General features: G+C 33.7%; 3 protein-coding genes across 3 annotated transcripts; 2 read left to right on the plus strand and 1 right to left on the minus strand.

Moving 5' to 3' along the window:
- Positions 1–782: 782 nt before the first annotated feature.
- Positions 783–2,875, plus strand: LOC112784129 (sugar transport protein 10-like). The gene is made up of 3 exons (XM_025827248.3): positions 783–1,383; positions 1,487–2,110; positions 2,193–2,875. Exons 1-3 carry the CDS (start codon positions 931–933, stop codon positions 2,649–2,651), a joined length of 1,536 nt encoding a protein of 511 aa, XP_025683033.1. The 5' UTR covers positions 783–930; the 3' UTR covers positions 2,652–2,875.
- A 3,492-nt stretch (positions 2,876–6,367) lies between these two features.
- Positions 6,368–8,454, plus strand: LOC112786629 (sugar transport protein 10-like). Its single transcript, XM_025829996.3, has 3 exons — positions 6,368–6,968; positions 7,072–7,695; positions 7,778–8,454. The coding sequence occupies exons 1-3, from the start codon at positions 6,516–6,518 to the stop codon at positions 8,234–8,236; spliced, it is 1,536 nt and encodes a 511-aa protein (XP_025685781.1). The 5' UTR covers positions 6,368–6,515; the 3' UTR covers positions 8,237–8,454.
- Positions 8,455–8,853: 399 nt separating this feature from the next.
- LOC112782399 (phosphatidylinositol/phosphatidylcholine transfer protein SFH10-like) lies at positions 8,854–11,170 on the minus strand. Its single transcript, XM_025824760.3, has 3 exons — positions 10,063–11,170; positions 9,419–9,521; positions 8,854–9,333 (listed from the first exon to the last, which is right to left on the minus strand). Exons 1-3 carry the CDS (start codon positions 10,785–10,787, stop codon positions 9,301–9,303), a joined length of 861 nt encoding a protein of 286 aa, XP_025680545.1. The 5' UTR covers positions 10,788–11,170; the 3' UTR covers positions 8,854–9,300.
- Between the last annotated feature and the right edge of the window lie 1,052 nt (positions 11,171–12,222).

Below are 12,222 nucleotides of genomic sequence, written 5' to 3' on the forward strand. Positions count from 1 at the left end.
GGAGCACCAACACGGACAGACCCGTGGGAAGAAGACGAACTGAACTAAGCAAGAGAAGGAGAAGTGGCGCTACGAAAAGGAGGAATGGGACCTGAAACGACCATTTGGGACACGAGGAGCTGCAAGAGAGTAGAAGTTGGATGGCATCTGCGATAAGGGAGAAGAACCGATCAACGAAACCAGGCAACCAGCACCTCTGGCTCGAGGAAGAAGGAGATCGATGCAGATCTTCTGGGTTAGGTTGGGTTGGGTGGGGCTCAGGGGGCCGGGATTTCTCGGTTGGTAAAAAAAATTAAGCATGCCAAGGACTGGTTTATTTAAACCGAATGGCGTCGAACTTGGTTTAAAAAACCGAGTTTGGAGAATAATAATTAATCGGTTATTAAAAATTTACTAATCACAATGTGACACGTTACCAACTTAAAAAAAAGTTGTTTCATGCATCTTGATGTGAGTCTCCCCTTAGAATAATCTCAACATTAAAGTCACGAATTATTAGTGTGTTGTATGGTATTGAAAACAGTTTACAGTTAAAAGATAAAGGCCCTGTTATCCCGATTAATTACTAAAATGTTTATAGGTTTGACTCCAAGTTTCTCGGAAATTCAAATACGTTTGTCAATACTTATCGCCAAAAGAGAAAAATCAGTAACAGTAATTGGAAGCTATTTTTAGTGTCAATTGTGAATATTTATAGAAATCTAACGTGGGTTGCTTCCAATATAAAGAACATGTTTATGGATTAATTATTATCATCACCACAACAGTGAGATGGAGAAGAAGAAAAAAGAGAGCATAAAAGAAGAAGCAAAAGCATAATCAACTAGTAGAACATCAGTGGTGTTTTCTTGTAGCAAGCTAAGGCTAGATACAAATATAAGGATTGGAAAAGCAATCACATCTTTGTAATAATAATAATTAGTTTGAAAGATGGCAGGAGGAGCCCACATTGAAACTGGGGGACGACATTACGAGGGAGAGGTGACAGCGTTCGTGTTAATTACATGTTTCGTTGCTGCCATGGGAGGCCTTCTCTTTGGGTATGATCTTGGTATCACGGGAGGAGTCACATCTATGGAACCATTCTTGGTTAAATTTTTTCCTACTGTGTATAAACAAATGCTTGATGATTCCAGTACCAATCAATACTGCAAGTTTGACAACCAGCTACTCACGTTATTCACCTCCTCTTTGTATCTTGCGGCATTAATAGCTTCTTTTTTCGCTGCCACAACCACAAGATTGTTCGGACGCAAGCCATCCATGTTTTTGGGTGGCTTGTTTTTCCTTATTGGAGCACTGTTGAATGGCTTCGCAATTAATGTTGAAATGCTTATCATCGGTAGAATATTTCTGGGTTTTGGTGTTGGATATTGCAATCAGGTGAGAAACGACATCATTAATGTATAAGTTTTCTAATCCACACCCATCAATATTTAGTTCTTTAAGACTAATAATAGTTTTTTATTATCTCTTGTGAAAATAGTCTGTGCCGATTTACTTGTCTGAGATGGCTCCGGCTAAAATTAGAGGAGCACTCAACATTGGGTTTCAAATGATGATCACACTCGGAATCCTAGGTTCAAACCTCATCAATTATGCAACCTCGAGGCATAAAAATGGATGGAGAGTATCTTTGGGAGTTGGAGCTGTGCCAGCAATTTTGCTGTGCGTAGGGTCTCTTTGTTTAGAGGAAACACCAAACTCTTTAATTGAAAGAGGGCAACATGTAAAAGCCAAGACAATGTTGCAGAAAATCCGTGGCACTAACAATGTGGATGAGGAATATCAAGATCTTGTTGATGCAAGTGAGGCGGCTAGCAAGGTAGAAAATCCATGGAAGAACATTACACGACGCAGATATAGGCCACAACTCACTTTCTGCTCTTTCATTCCATTCTTCCAACAACTCACCGGAATTAATGTCATCATGTTTTATGCTCCAGTACTTTTTACCATTTTAGGCTTTGGCAGTGATGCCTCGCTCATGTCTGCAGTTATCACAGGAGGTGTTAATGTTCTTGCTACACTTGTCTCTGTTTTCTGTGTAGACAAATTTGGAAGAAGGATATTGTTTCTTGAAGGTGGCATTCAGATGCTTGTTTGTCAGGTAAAAATAAATTTATATAAAAATGTGTATATGTATGTATGTATGACGCGGCTAAGCAAGACTATTATTGCATTGGTTGTAGATTGTGGTTGGAATCATGATCGGCATGAAGTTTGGATTGAATGGTCAAGGATCATTTAACAAAGGAGAAGCAGACATCTTGTTGGTGTTTATATGTTTATACGTTGCAGCATTTGCATGGTCATGGGGGCCACTAGGTTGGTTGGTACCAAGTGAAATATGTTCTCTTGAAATTCGCGCAGCAGGCCAAGCTATTAATGTCGCAGTCAACATGTTCTTTACCTTTGGCATCGCTCAAGTGTTTCTTAGCTTGCTTTGCCACTTGAAGTTTGGTCTCTTTTTCTTCTTTGCCGCTTGGGTGCTCGTCATGACCATTTTCATTGCCTTCCTGTTACCTGAGACTAAAAACGTCCCTGTTGAAGAAATGAACTATGTTTGGAAGTCCCACTGGTTTTGGAACAAGTATATACCTGATGATGCCGTTCCACCAGCTTACAATAGTTCCAAAGCTGCTCCTTGAAGTTAATTAGCGAATCATTAAATAATCTCCAAATGTGTTTTGTTCTCAGATAGGGATCAATATGGTTTTTATTCTTGCTACTTTCACAAAAGCAAGGATTAAAAAGAAAAAGACTTATCAGATCAAGCTTATATGCAAAGATATTCTTTGGCATAAGGGATACTTCTTCATGTAACTTCCCAACATATCAAATTATTGAGTAGAAATAAGATTGATTTCTTTAACTTTTATCTTTTCATATCATTCATTACCTCCCCTTCTTTCTTCTATTATAGCTAGCACATTTTATATGATCATTATATTCTCTTGGTGAGGAAAAAAAAATTGAAAACAAAAGTAAGTTCTCTTGGGTGCAGATTTATATATGGAGCAAATTAAGTATCCGGTAAAATATCTCTATGACAAAGTGATAGCTAAAAAGTTGATATGTATTATATTAAACCGTTTAGTTAGTTGTTATCTCTACAAAATATTTTGACGTGAATGTTGTTACATTAATATTTTGTATTCTGGAATTTAGTGTAACAAGAATAATGTTGATGTGTTTAAAAGGGAGCGCTATAGTAGTTAATGAATCATTTGTGGAAGGTACAATGCTTTTTGATCTGGTCATCTGAGTCGGTGAAGCAGTAAAGATACTTATTGAGTGCCACTATTTAGTCTGCATAGAAACCCCCTTGTTGAGAAGGATGCATGGCATAATTACCCAATTGACCCGGATTAGTAGAAATTGCTTTCTTAAATGCTTCTCGACCACATCTCTTAAAGTTTGTTGCATTGTTTGATATAATTTTCAATGCCTAAACTTTTGCAACAAAGAAGGAATTTGAAGGGTTGGCATTGCTTTTGTAGACTGTTGAATGGACACAAATATATAAGGAAAAATAGTTAGACATGCATTCAACATAAATAATTAACATAAAAAGGCTAGAATTTGCACATTAAAAAGAAATATCTATGCTTATTCTCATAGCTATGACCACCACCAAGAAAAAAAAAAAAATCAAAAGCAAGTCATGTTCATGTAACTTTTTCACGATGGAAACCAAAGAACAACTATTACAAAAGCAATCATTTATAGGAACCAAACAAATCATCAAGTTGGACTTCAACCCACAATGCTACACATTGTGAATTCATTATCTGTTCACCAACCAAGTAGGCCACAAGTAATAAAAACAAAAAATAAATAAATAAATAAAAGAAAGTGGCCACTCCATACCTCAAATTTTCTTTTTCTTTCCGCCATCATCATAATGGCCTTGCTACTAGCTTCTTTCACCTTCTTCTGATAACTTACTTTAGCTTCCATATTTTTTGTGAAGTGACCCAAATTTGAAGAAAGAAGAGAGAGAAGAGAGAGAAATTGAAATTGCTTTCAATGAAACTAAGAGAGAGAATGAAAATGAATTAAGTTTCTCACTTTCTTTTGGCTTGGAATCGGTGATAGTAATGATGGCTATCAAATTAATTCTTTCTCTTTCATGTTTCCAATGATATTAATGCTAGTTAATTGAATTTGAAATCCATAAAAAATTGAAGGTGGGATCTGTTGAAAGCATGCAAGATTTGCTTTCTCTCTTCTTCAAATTTTAGGACCATGCTAGTTGGTCACAAACCAACAATTTGATTTTGGCTTACACATTTAAATCTGGCCCAACTAATTTAACCACATATATTAAACCATTTTTGTATCAAAGGCTGAATTTTAACTTCACATTGGGCTTATTAATTTTTTTCTTTTAGTCCAAAACAAAATTTGCAAGCAACAAAAATTATTAATTAGCATATATGAATTAAAATTTAAATTAATAATTTTTGTAATTATATTAATAATATTTGATCATCACTAATTTAATTTGGAATTTTTCAAACTCATTAATATATATATATATATATATATATATATATATATATATCAATTTTAAAAATCTTAAATCCTAAATTCTAACCCTATGATGAGATAGAGTAAAGAGAAGGGTTAGGATTTAGAGTTCTCAAAATATATATATATATAGTAGAAGTATTTTAGTCATTTTTTATAATAGGGATATTGTAATTATTTTTTATTAAAAAATATTAATTTAGATCGATTTAAAATTTAATTTATCAATTTTTTAGTCAAACCGATTTGTCAAATCTAATTTGGACAAAAATAATATAATTTAATAAATTATATATATTAAATTTTAATTACTAAAAAATATTTTAAAAAAATATTTTAAATATCTTTATATGAATAACCCCTTTCAATAAAATATGATCACTATAAAATTGCCAATATTACATTATGCAGCCATATCTCAAAGTCAATTATAAAAATTCTAAACTTAAAAACACTTGGCTGGATGCAAAAACAGATCTACACTTCAAAAATCAAAAAGTATATATAGAAAAATATAGATGAATGACATAGTTATTCACCACCATAATACATTACATGCATTGACTAAGTAATGTCTCACTATACAATTGCATTATTAGCCTCTCTTCTCCTTCTCCTTCTCTTTCCTTCCCTTTCCTTCCCTCCCCCTCCTCCACTCTTGTTTTGTATTAAGTTTTCAACAGATTTGTCACTTTATTTTAAAATAGTAATTGACCAACAGTTTTTTAGGTATACTTTTATCTGATGATAATATGTCAAATTAAAATTATTAATAATTTTTAATAGTTCTATAAAATAAACTATTAATTAATATTAGTTATTATACATATTTACAGTGGTAAAAATTTTTAAATTTAATGTTAAAATAATATACATTGATATTAAAAAATTAATAGTAAAGTACAAAAATAATTATTAACAAAAATTTTGGTAAAATTACAATTTAAAAATTAAAATTATTGAAGGATATGTTAGAAAAAAAATTTAATCATTCAAAATTTTTAAAAGAATATTTTGATAAAAATAAAATTTAATTGATAAAAAATATTTTGTTAAAGGGTAATTTAATAAAAAAAATTTAATCAAAAAAATATAAAATTTTTGTTAAAGAGTATTTTTATAAAAAATCATTTATTTATTTTTAAAAAATAGATAAAGTTAATGTTATTTAATACAAAAAATTTAAAATAGATTAAAGAGATGGCTTTTTATAAGAGGGGTGTTAAGGGACCAGCAGGTTTTGTTAGTTGTAGTCATTAATTAGCCATTATGAATATTTTTAATGGTGTGAGATTATATTTAATAATGTGGGATTACTCATTTTTTTTTTATGGTTAATGGCTAGATTTTAATAAAAGTGTTGGTTCTTAGACTTTTTCTTTTTAAAAGTTATAACTTATAAGGAAGAGAAGTGTATATTTTACAAATAAAAAAGAGGAGAGTGAAATTTTAGCATTTCTTATAAGAAGAGAGTAAAATTTTTTCTAAAATTAAACTCCAATAATACTAGTTTAGAATAATCTCAACATTAAAGTCACGAATTATTAGTGTGTTGTATGGTATTGAAAACAGTTTACAGTTAAAAGATAAAGGCCTTGTTATCCCGATTAATTACTAAAATGTTTATAGGTTTGACTCCAAGTTTCTCGGAAATTCAAATACGTTTGTCAATATTTATCGCCAAAAGAGAAAAATCAGTAACAGTAATTGGAAGCTATTTTTAGTGTCAGTTATGAATATTTATAGAAATCTAACGTGGATTACTTCCAATATAAAGAACAGGTTTATGGATTAATTATTATCATCACCACAACAGTGAGATAGAGAAGAAGAAAAAAGAGAGCATAAAAGAAGAAGCAAAAGCATAATCAACTAGTAGAACATCAGTGGTGTTTTCTTGTAGCAAGCTAAGGCTAGATACAAATATAAGGATTGGAAAAGCAATCACATCTTTGTAATAATAATAATTAGTTTGAAATATGGCAGGAGGAGCCCACATTGAAACTGGGGGACGACATTACGAGGGAGAAGTGACCGCATTTGTATTAATTACATGTTTCGTTGCTGCCATGGGAGGCCTTCTTTTTGGGTATGATCTTGGTATCACAGGAGGAGTCACATCTATGGAACCATTCTTGGTTAAATTTTTTCCTACTGTGTATAAACAAATGCTTGATGATTCCAGTACCAATCAATACTGCAAGTTTGACAATCAGCTACTCACGTTATTCACCTCCTCTTTGTATCTTGCGGCATTAATAGCTTCTTTTTTTGCTGCCACAACCTCAAGAATGTTCGGACGCAAGCCATCCATGTTTTTGGGTGGCTTATTTTTTCTTATTGGAGCACTATTGAATGGCTTAGCAGTTAATGTTGAAATGCTTATCATTGGTCGAATATTTCTCGGTTTTGGTGTCGGATATTGCAATCAGGTAAGAAACGACATCATTAATATAAAAGTTTTTTAATCCGCATGCATTAATACTTAGTTCTTTAAGATTAATAATTGTTTTTTATGATCTCTTGTTAAAATAGTCTGTGCCGATTTACTTGTCTGAGATGGCTCCAGCTAAAATTAGAGGAGCACTCAATATTGGATTTCAAATGATGATCACACTCGGAATCCTAGGTGCAAACCTCATCAATTATGCAACCTCGAGGCATAAAAATGGATGGAGAGTGTCTTTGGGACTTGGAGCTGTGCCAGCAATTTTGCTGTGTGTAGGGTCTCTTTGTTTAGAGGAAACACCAAACTCTTTAATTGAAAGAGGACAACATGTAAAAGCCAAGACAATGTTGCAGAAAGTCCGTGGCACGAACAATGTTGATGAGGAATATCAAGATCTTGTTGATGCAAGTGAGGCAGCTAGTAAGGTGGAAAACCCATGGAAGAACATTACACAACGCAAATATAGGCCACAACTCACTTTCTGCTCTCTCATTCCGTTCTTCCAACAACTCACTGGAATTAATGTCATTATGTTTTATGCTCCAGTACTTTTTACCATTTTGGGTTTTGGCAATGATGCTTCGCTCATGTCTGCAGTTATCACAGGAGGTGTTAATGTTCTTGCTACATTTGTCTCTGTTTTCTGTGTAGACAAATTTGGAAGAAGGATATTATTTCTTGAAGGTGGCATTCAGATGCTTGTTTGTCAGGTAAAAATAAATTTATATAAAAAATTTTATATGTATGTATGTATGACGCGACTAAGCAAGATTACTATTGCATGGATTGTAGATTGTGGTTGGAGTCATGATCGGTTTGAAGTTTGGATTGAATGGTCAAGGATCATTTAACAAAGGAGAAGCAGACATCCTGTTGGTGTTTATATGTTTATACGTTGCAGCATTTGCATGGTCATGGGGGCCACTAGGTTGGTTGGTACCAAGCGAAATATGTTCTCTTGAAATTCGCGCAGCAGGCCAAGCTATTAATGTGGCAGTGAACATGTTCTTTACTTTTGGCATCGGTCAAATCTTTCTTAGCTTGCTTTGCCACTTGAAGTTTGGTCTCTTTTTCTTCTTTGGTGCTTGGGTGCTTGTTATGACCATTTTCATTGCCTTCTTGTTACCCGAGACTAAGAACGTCCCTGTTGAAGAAATGAACTACGTTTGGAAGTCCCACTGGTTTTGGAACAAGTATATACCTGATGATTCGGTTCCACCAGCTTACAATAGTTCCAAAGCTGCTCCTTGAAGTTAATTAGCGAATCATTAAATAATCTTTTGTTCTCAGATAGGGATCAATATGGTTTTTATTCTTGCTACTTTCACAAAAACAAGGATTAAAAAAAAAAAAAAAGACTTATCAGATCAAGCTTATATGCAAAGATATTCTTTGGCATAAGGGATATTTCTTCATGTAACTTCCCAACATATCAAATTATTGAGTAGAAATAAGATTGATTTCTTTAACTTTTATCTCTTCATATCATTCATTCCCTCCCCCTCTTTCTTCTATTATATCTAGTACATTTTATATGATCATTAGATTTTCTTGGTGAGAAAAAAAAAAATAAAAACAAAAGTAAGTTTTCTTGGGTGCAGATTTATATATAAAGCAAATTAATTATCCGCTAAAATATCTTTATGTAAAAGTAATAGTTAAAAAGTTAATATATATTATATCAAAACGGTTTAATTAGTTTTATTTTTATAAGACATTTTCACATAAGTAGTCATATTAATATATGCTTCGATTAAGTGTTGATATGAATTAAAAAGATCATTAATTTTGATAGTTAGTTCATTATTTAAGTAATATTTCCATAAAAAAGAGGTAATTCTTATGAATACAAACTTTACATGGTTATTTTGCTAATAGAAAATAATTAATATATGCATAAAGGGGAGAAATTATATGAGATGAATTGAACGAGAATGGGAGGATGCTAATAAGCTAAGCTTGTCTCTGAAAACTACTCCAATATATCCGATCCATATAATATAATTTGGTGTGGTGGGGCTGGCGTGGTGTAGATAGCTTCCTTAGCTTGTTGGTATATCTCTCTGATTGGCTTCGTTCTCTTTAATAATCAAGTTGAAGTGTGTGTCGCTCAACCATGATTGATTCGTTTTTCATTTAATTAGGGCATGGAGTGATTGGCCATCCTTTTAATTTGTCTCCTTTGATAGATCGATCCAATGCCTCTCATCCATCTCTGCTTTCTCCTTCAACTTCAAGTGTGCCTCTCATCCTCATGCATCACTTGGAATGTTGCTGTTTCATCTGTATATTGTTTCCTCCTCAATCCTAGCTAGCTAGCTACTGTTCTCCTCCTCATTGTCATACATCTAATCGAGCAAACTCACTCAATTAATTACTTATTTATCTCTAACAATGGTGATGCATGCATGCACGTACATACGTAGGGCGTACCTTGCAGAGTATATCTGGGTCATTCCAAGGTCCCTTGTCGGAAAGCATACAGCCACCTTTATCTGCACATGTGCAAGTACCACCGAAGAATTCTGGAAGTTCACTGACGAGGATGATATAATAGGCAACTTAGAAAGAGCAGAGCGAGCGAAATAAGAAACGAGGAGTGTTAGGAGGTCACCAATTTTTGTGATTTGTAGCCATCAATTAGTCATCATTAATGTTTGAGAAAAAGACAAATAGGTCCCTGACTTTTTGTCCCGCGGACATTTTCGTCCCTGACCATTGAAAAATACTTTTAAGTCCCTGACCTTCACAAAACTTGGACGGATCAGTCCCTGACGAAGGCATTTGGACGGATCAGTCCCTGACGGAAGCATTTGGACGGAGGAACTGATCTATCCAAATTTTGTAAAGGTCAGGGACTTAAAAGTATTTTTCAATGATAAAGGACGAAAATGTCCGCGCGACAAAAGGTTAGGAACCTATTTGTCCTTTTCTCTTAATGTTTTTAATAGTATAAGATTACTCATTTTTCTTTTGATAATTAAGTGTCGGCAATTTTTTATGAAATTGCTGTCCTTCTAGACTTTCTCGTAAGAAACTGAATTAACTAGTACGTATGTATGTAGGTAGGTAGGTACCTGGCATCAATGATTTCAAGCAACTTGCTCTGGTAGTTGTTACCGAAGACGTGGATTTTGGAGGCGGTTTTAGGATCGAGGAAGGTCTTAACAGTGTTCCACAAGATCCGGAAACCAGGACCAGCATTGATGATGAACATACGATGCAAAGTCTCAGGATAGTAGTCAGCAGTGATCTTCTGGAGGCGATTGATGAGGTCCCTAGCAGCTTTGTTCATGTTCTTAAGCCCCACGTCTTGAACATCCAAGATCACAGTGCTCTGCCCAATGTGCTTTCCGGCAGCAACAGAGCAAGCAGGGAATTTGAGATGGTTGGCCCTCTCGAACTCCTTCACCTGATACCTGATGTAACGGTCAAGAGTCGTGACCTGCATAAGCTTGTTGGAGTCAACCTGACCCACTCTCTCTATGTACACCGGTCTTCCATCCTTGTCAACTCCATGGTGCCCCTGCGGATAGTGTTTGAGAACCTCATGTATCTCATTGAACTTGAAATCCTCCATTATGCTCTCTACTCCGAACTCCCTCCTCCATTCAAGCATGTTCGCCCACATCTGCTTTGTTTTCTCCACATCCAGCTTCCTCGCTCGAAGGAATCTCAGCATCATGTGCTCGTCATCGTGTTTTGAAGGCAAAAGACCTTCCTCTATCAGTGCTCTCCGAAGCCCTTTAACCGCTTCCACTTCTTCTCCGCTTACTTCACCGTCTTCCCAAACACGCATCATCTTCCTCTGCCTCTTACTACTTCTTTCAACACCTCTCTGCCTTCTAAATCAAATCCACCTTCTCAATAGCTTAAGACTTACCACCTCCTTTATAACTTGCATCTGAATTGCCAAACATCATATCATTACTTTGATCTTGTAAGCTTACTCAAATAAAGATATCAAGTTTAACATTAAGGATGCCGCATTGTTTGGAAAAACAAGGGAGTAATTATTAAGTCATCAAAATTTTGTCATTATCATATTATTCATAGGCTTTATGATCGAAGGTGCAGCCAAATGGATCCCAGCAATGGGGTGTATGAAGAAGATGATGATGTTACCTTTCGAGATATATTAGTTACTAGGATCAAGATGGTACTTTCATGAGTTTTCGCTAAGAATGAAAAGGGATTGAAAGGCCATACAAAATTGCAAAAGTGATGGGCCAAATATAACTTCCAGAATGAGGCCATCTTTAGATCTTATTTATTTATTTATTATTATTATTTACTTGTATCGTATTAGCCATTGTGTTATTTTAGGGTGTCCTTTAAACATATATACAACTTGTTTTAAAAATCCTCATTTATAGTATACAGTATTTTTAACTAAAATGGATGTATATTTCACTTACTATTGTGGAGTAACGTTGGTTAATTTAATCACCTAATATAGTCTAGTTAAAAATAAATTTAGTTATAAGCGCCAAAGATTGTAAAACATATATTTGTTTGTGGTTGCTCTCCATATATAACACATTTTAGTATTTTACCCCATTTAAGGCAAAGGCGCAACCCTTAATTTAATAGTATTTTATTTAACTATATAGAGGTAGGTAGAACAAACAATATATAAAGGATTTCCCATGATCCAGAATTGGTCGTTGTACTTGGGATTCTAAGTTTATGTATGTATGATGAAAACTAGATCTATTTACATTGGAACCCATCATAAGAACCGGAGTGCATTAGTATGAAACATTCTTAGGCACATCCATTCCATGTAATGAATAATGATTGGCATTCATAGTAAGCAGATCTAGAGACATTGCTTTTCGTACTAATTTAATGCGAAAAAACTCTTAGAAAAGGGAAAAAGATTCCTGCTAAATTAGAAATAGATGGGACAAGGAGACTATTAGCTACGGCGATATCTATGACTAACTGTGCTAGATAATCAACAAGAGATACAGCCAATTATAACTAATTAGTAATTTTTTTAAAAAAATATATAAATTTAAATTATCATAAAAAAACATTTAAATTAAATAAAAAACATTCAAAACCAAATAAAAATCTAAATGCTACAAGAAGAAGAAGGAGGAAGAAGAACATCAATATAAAAAGAATATCCAAAATCTAATAAAAAGAAATATTTAAAGAATAACAAAAAAAATATCTAAAACTTAAGAAAAATGAGATATCCAAAAATTATTTTAAAAAATTCAAAATCT

This window comes from Arachis hypogaea, chromosome 20, assembly GCF_003086295.3.
Source record: "Arachis hypogaea cultivar Tifrunner chromosome 20, arahy.Tifrunner.gnm2.J5K5, whole genome shotgun sequence".
Classification (NCBI taxonomy): domain Eukaryota; kingdom Viridiplantae; phylum Streptophyta; class Magnoliopsida; order Fabales; family Fabaceae; genus Arachis; species Arachis hypogaea.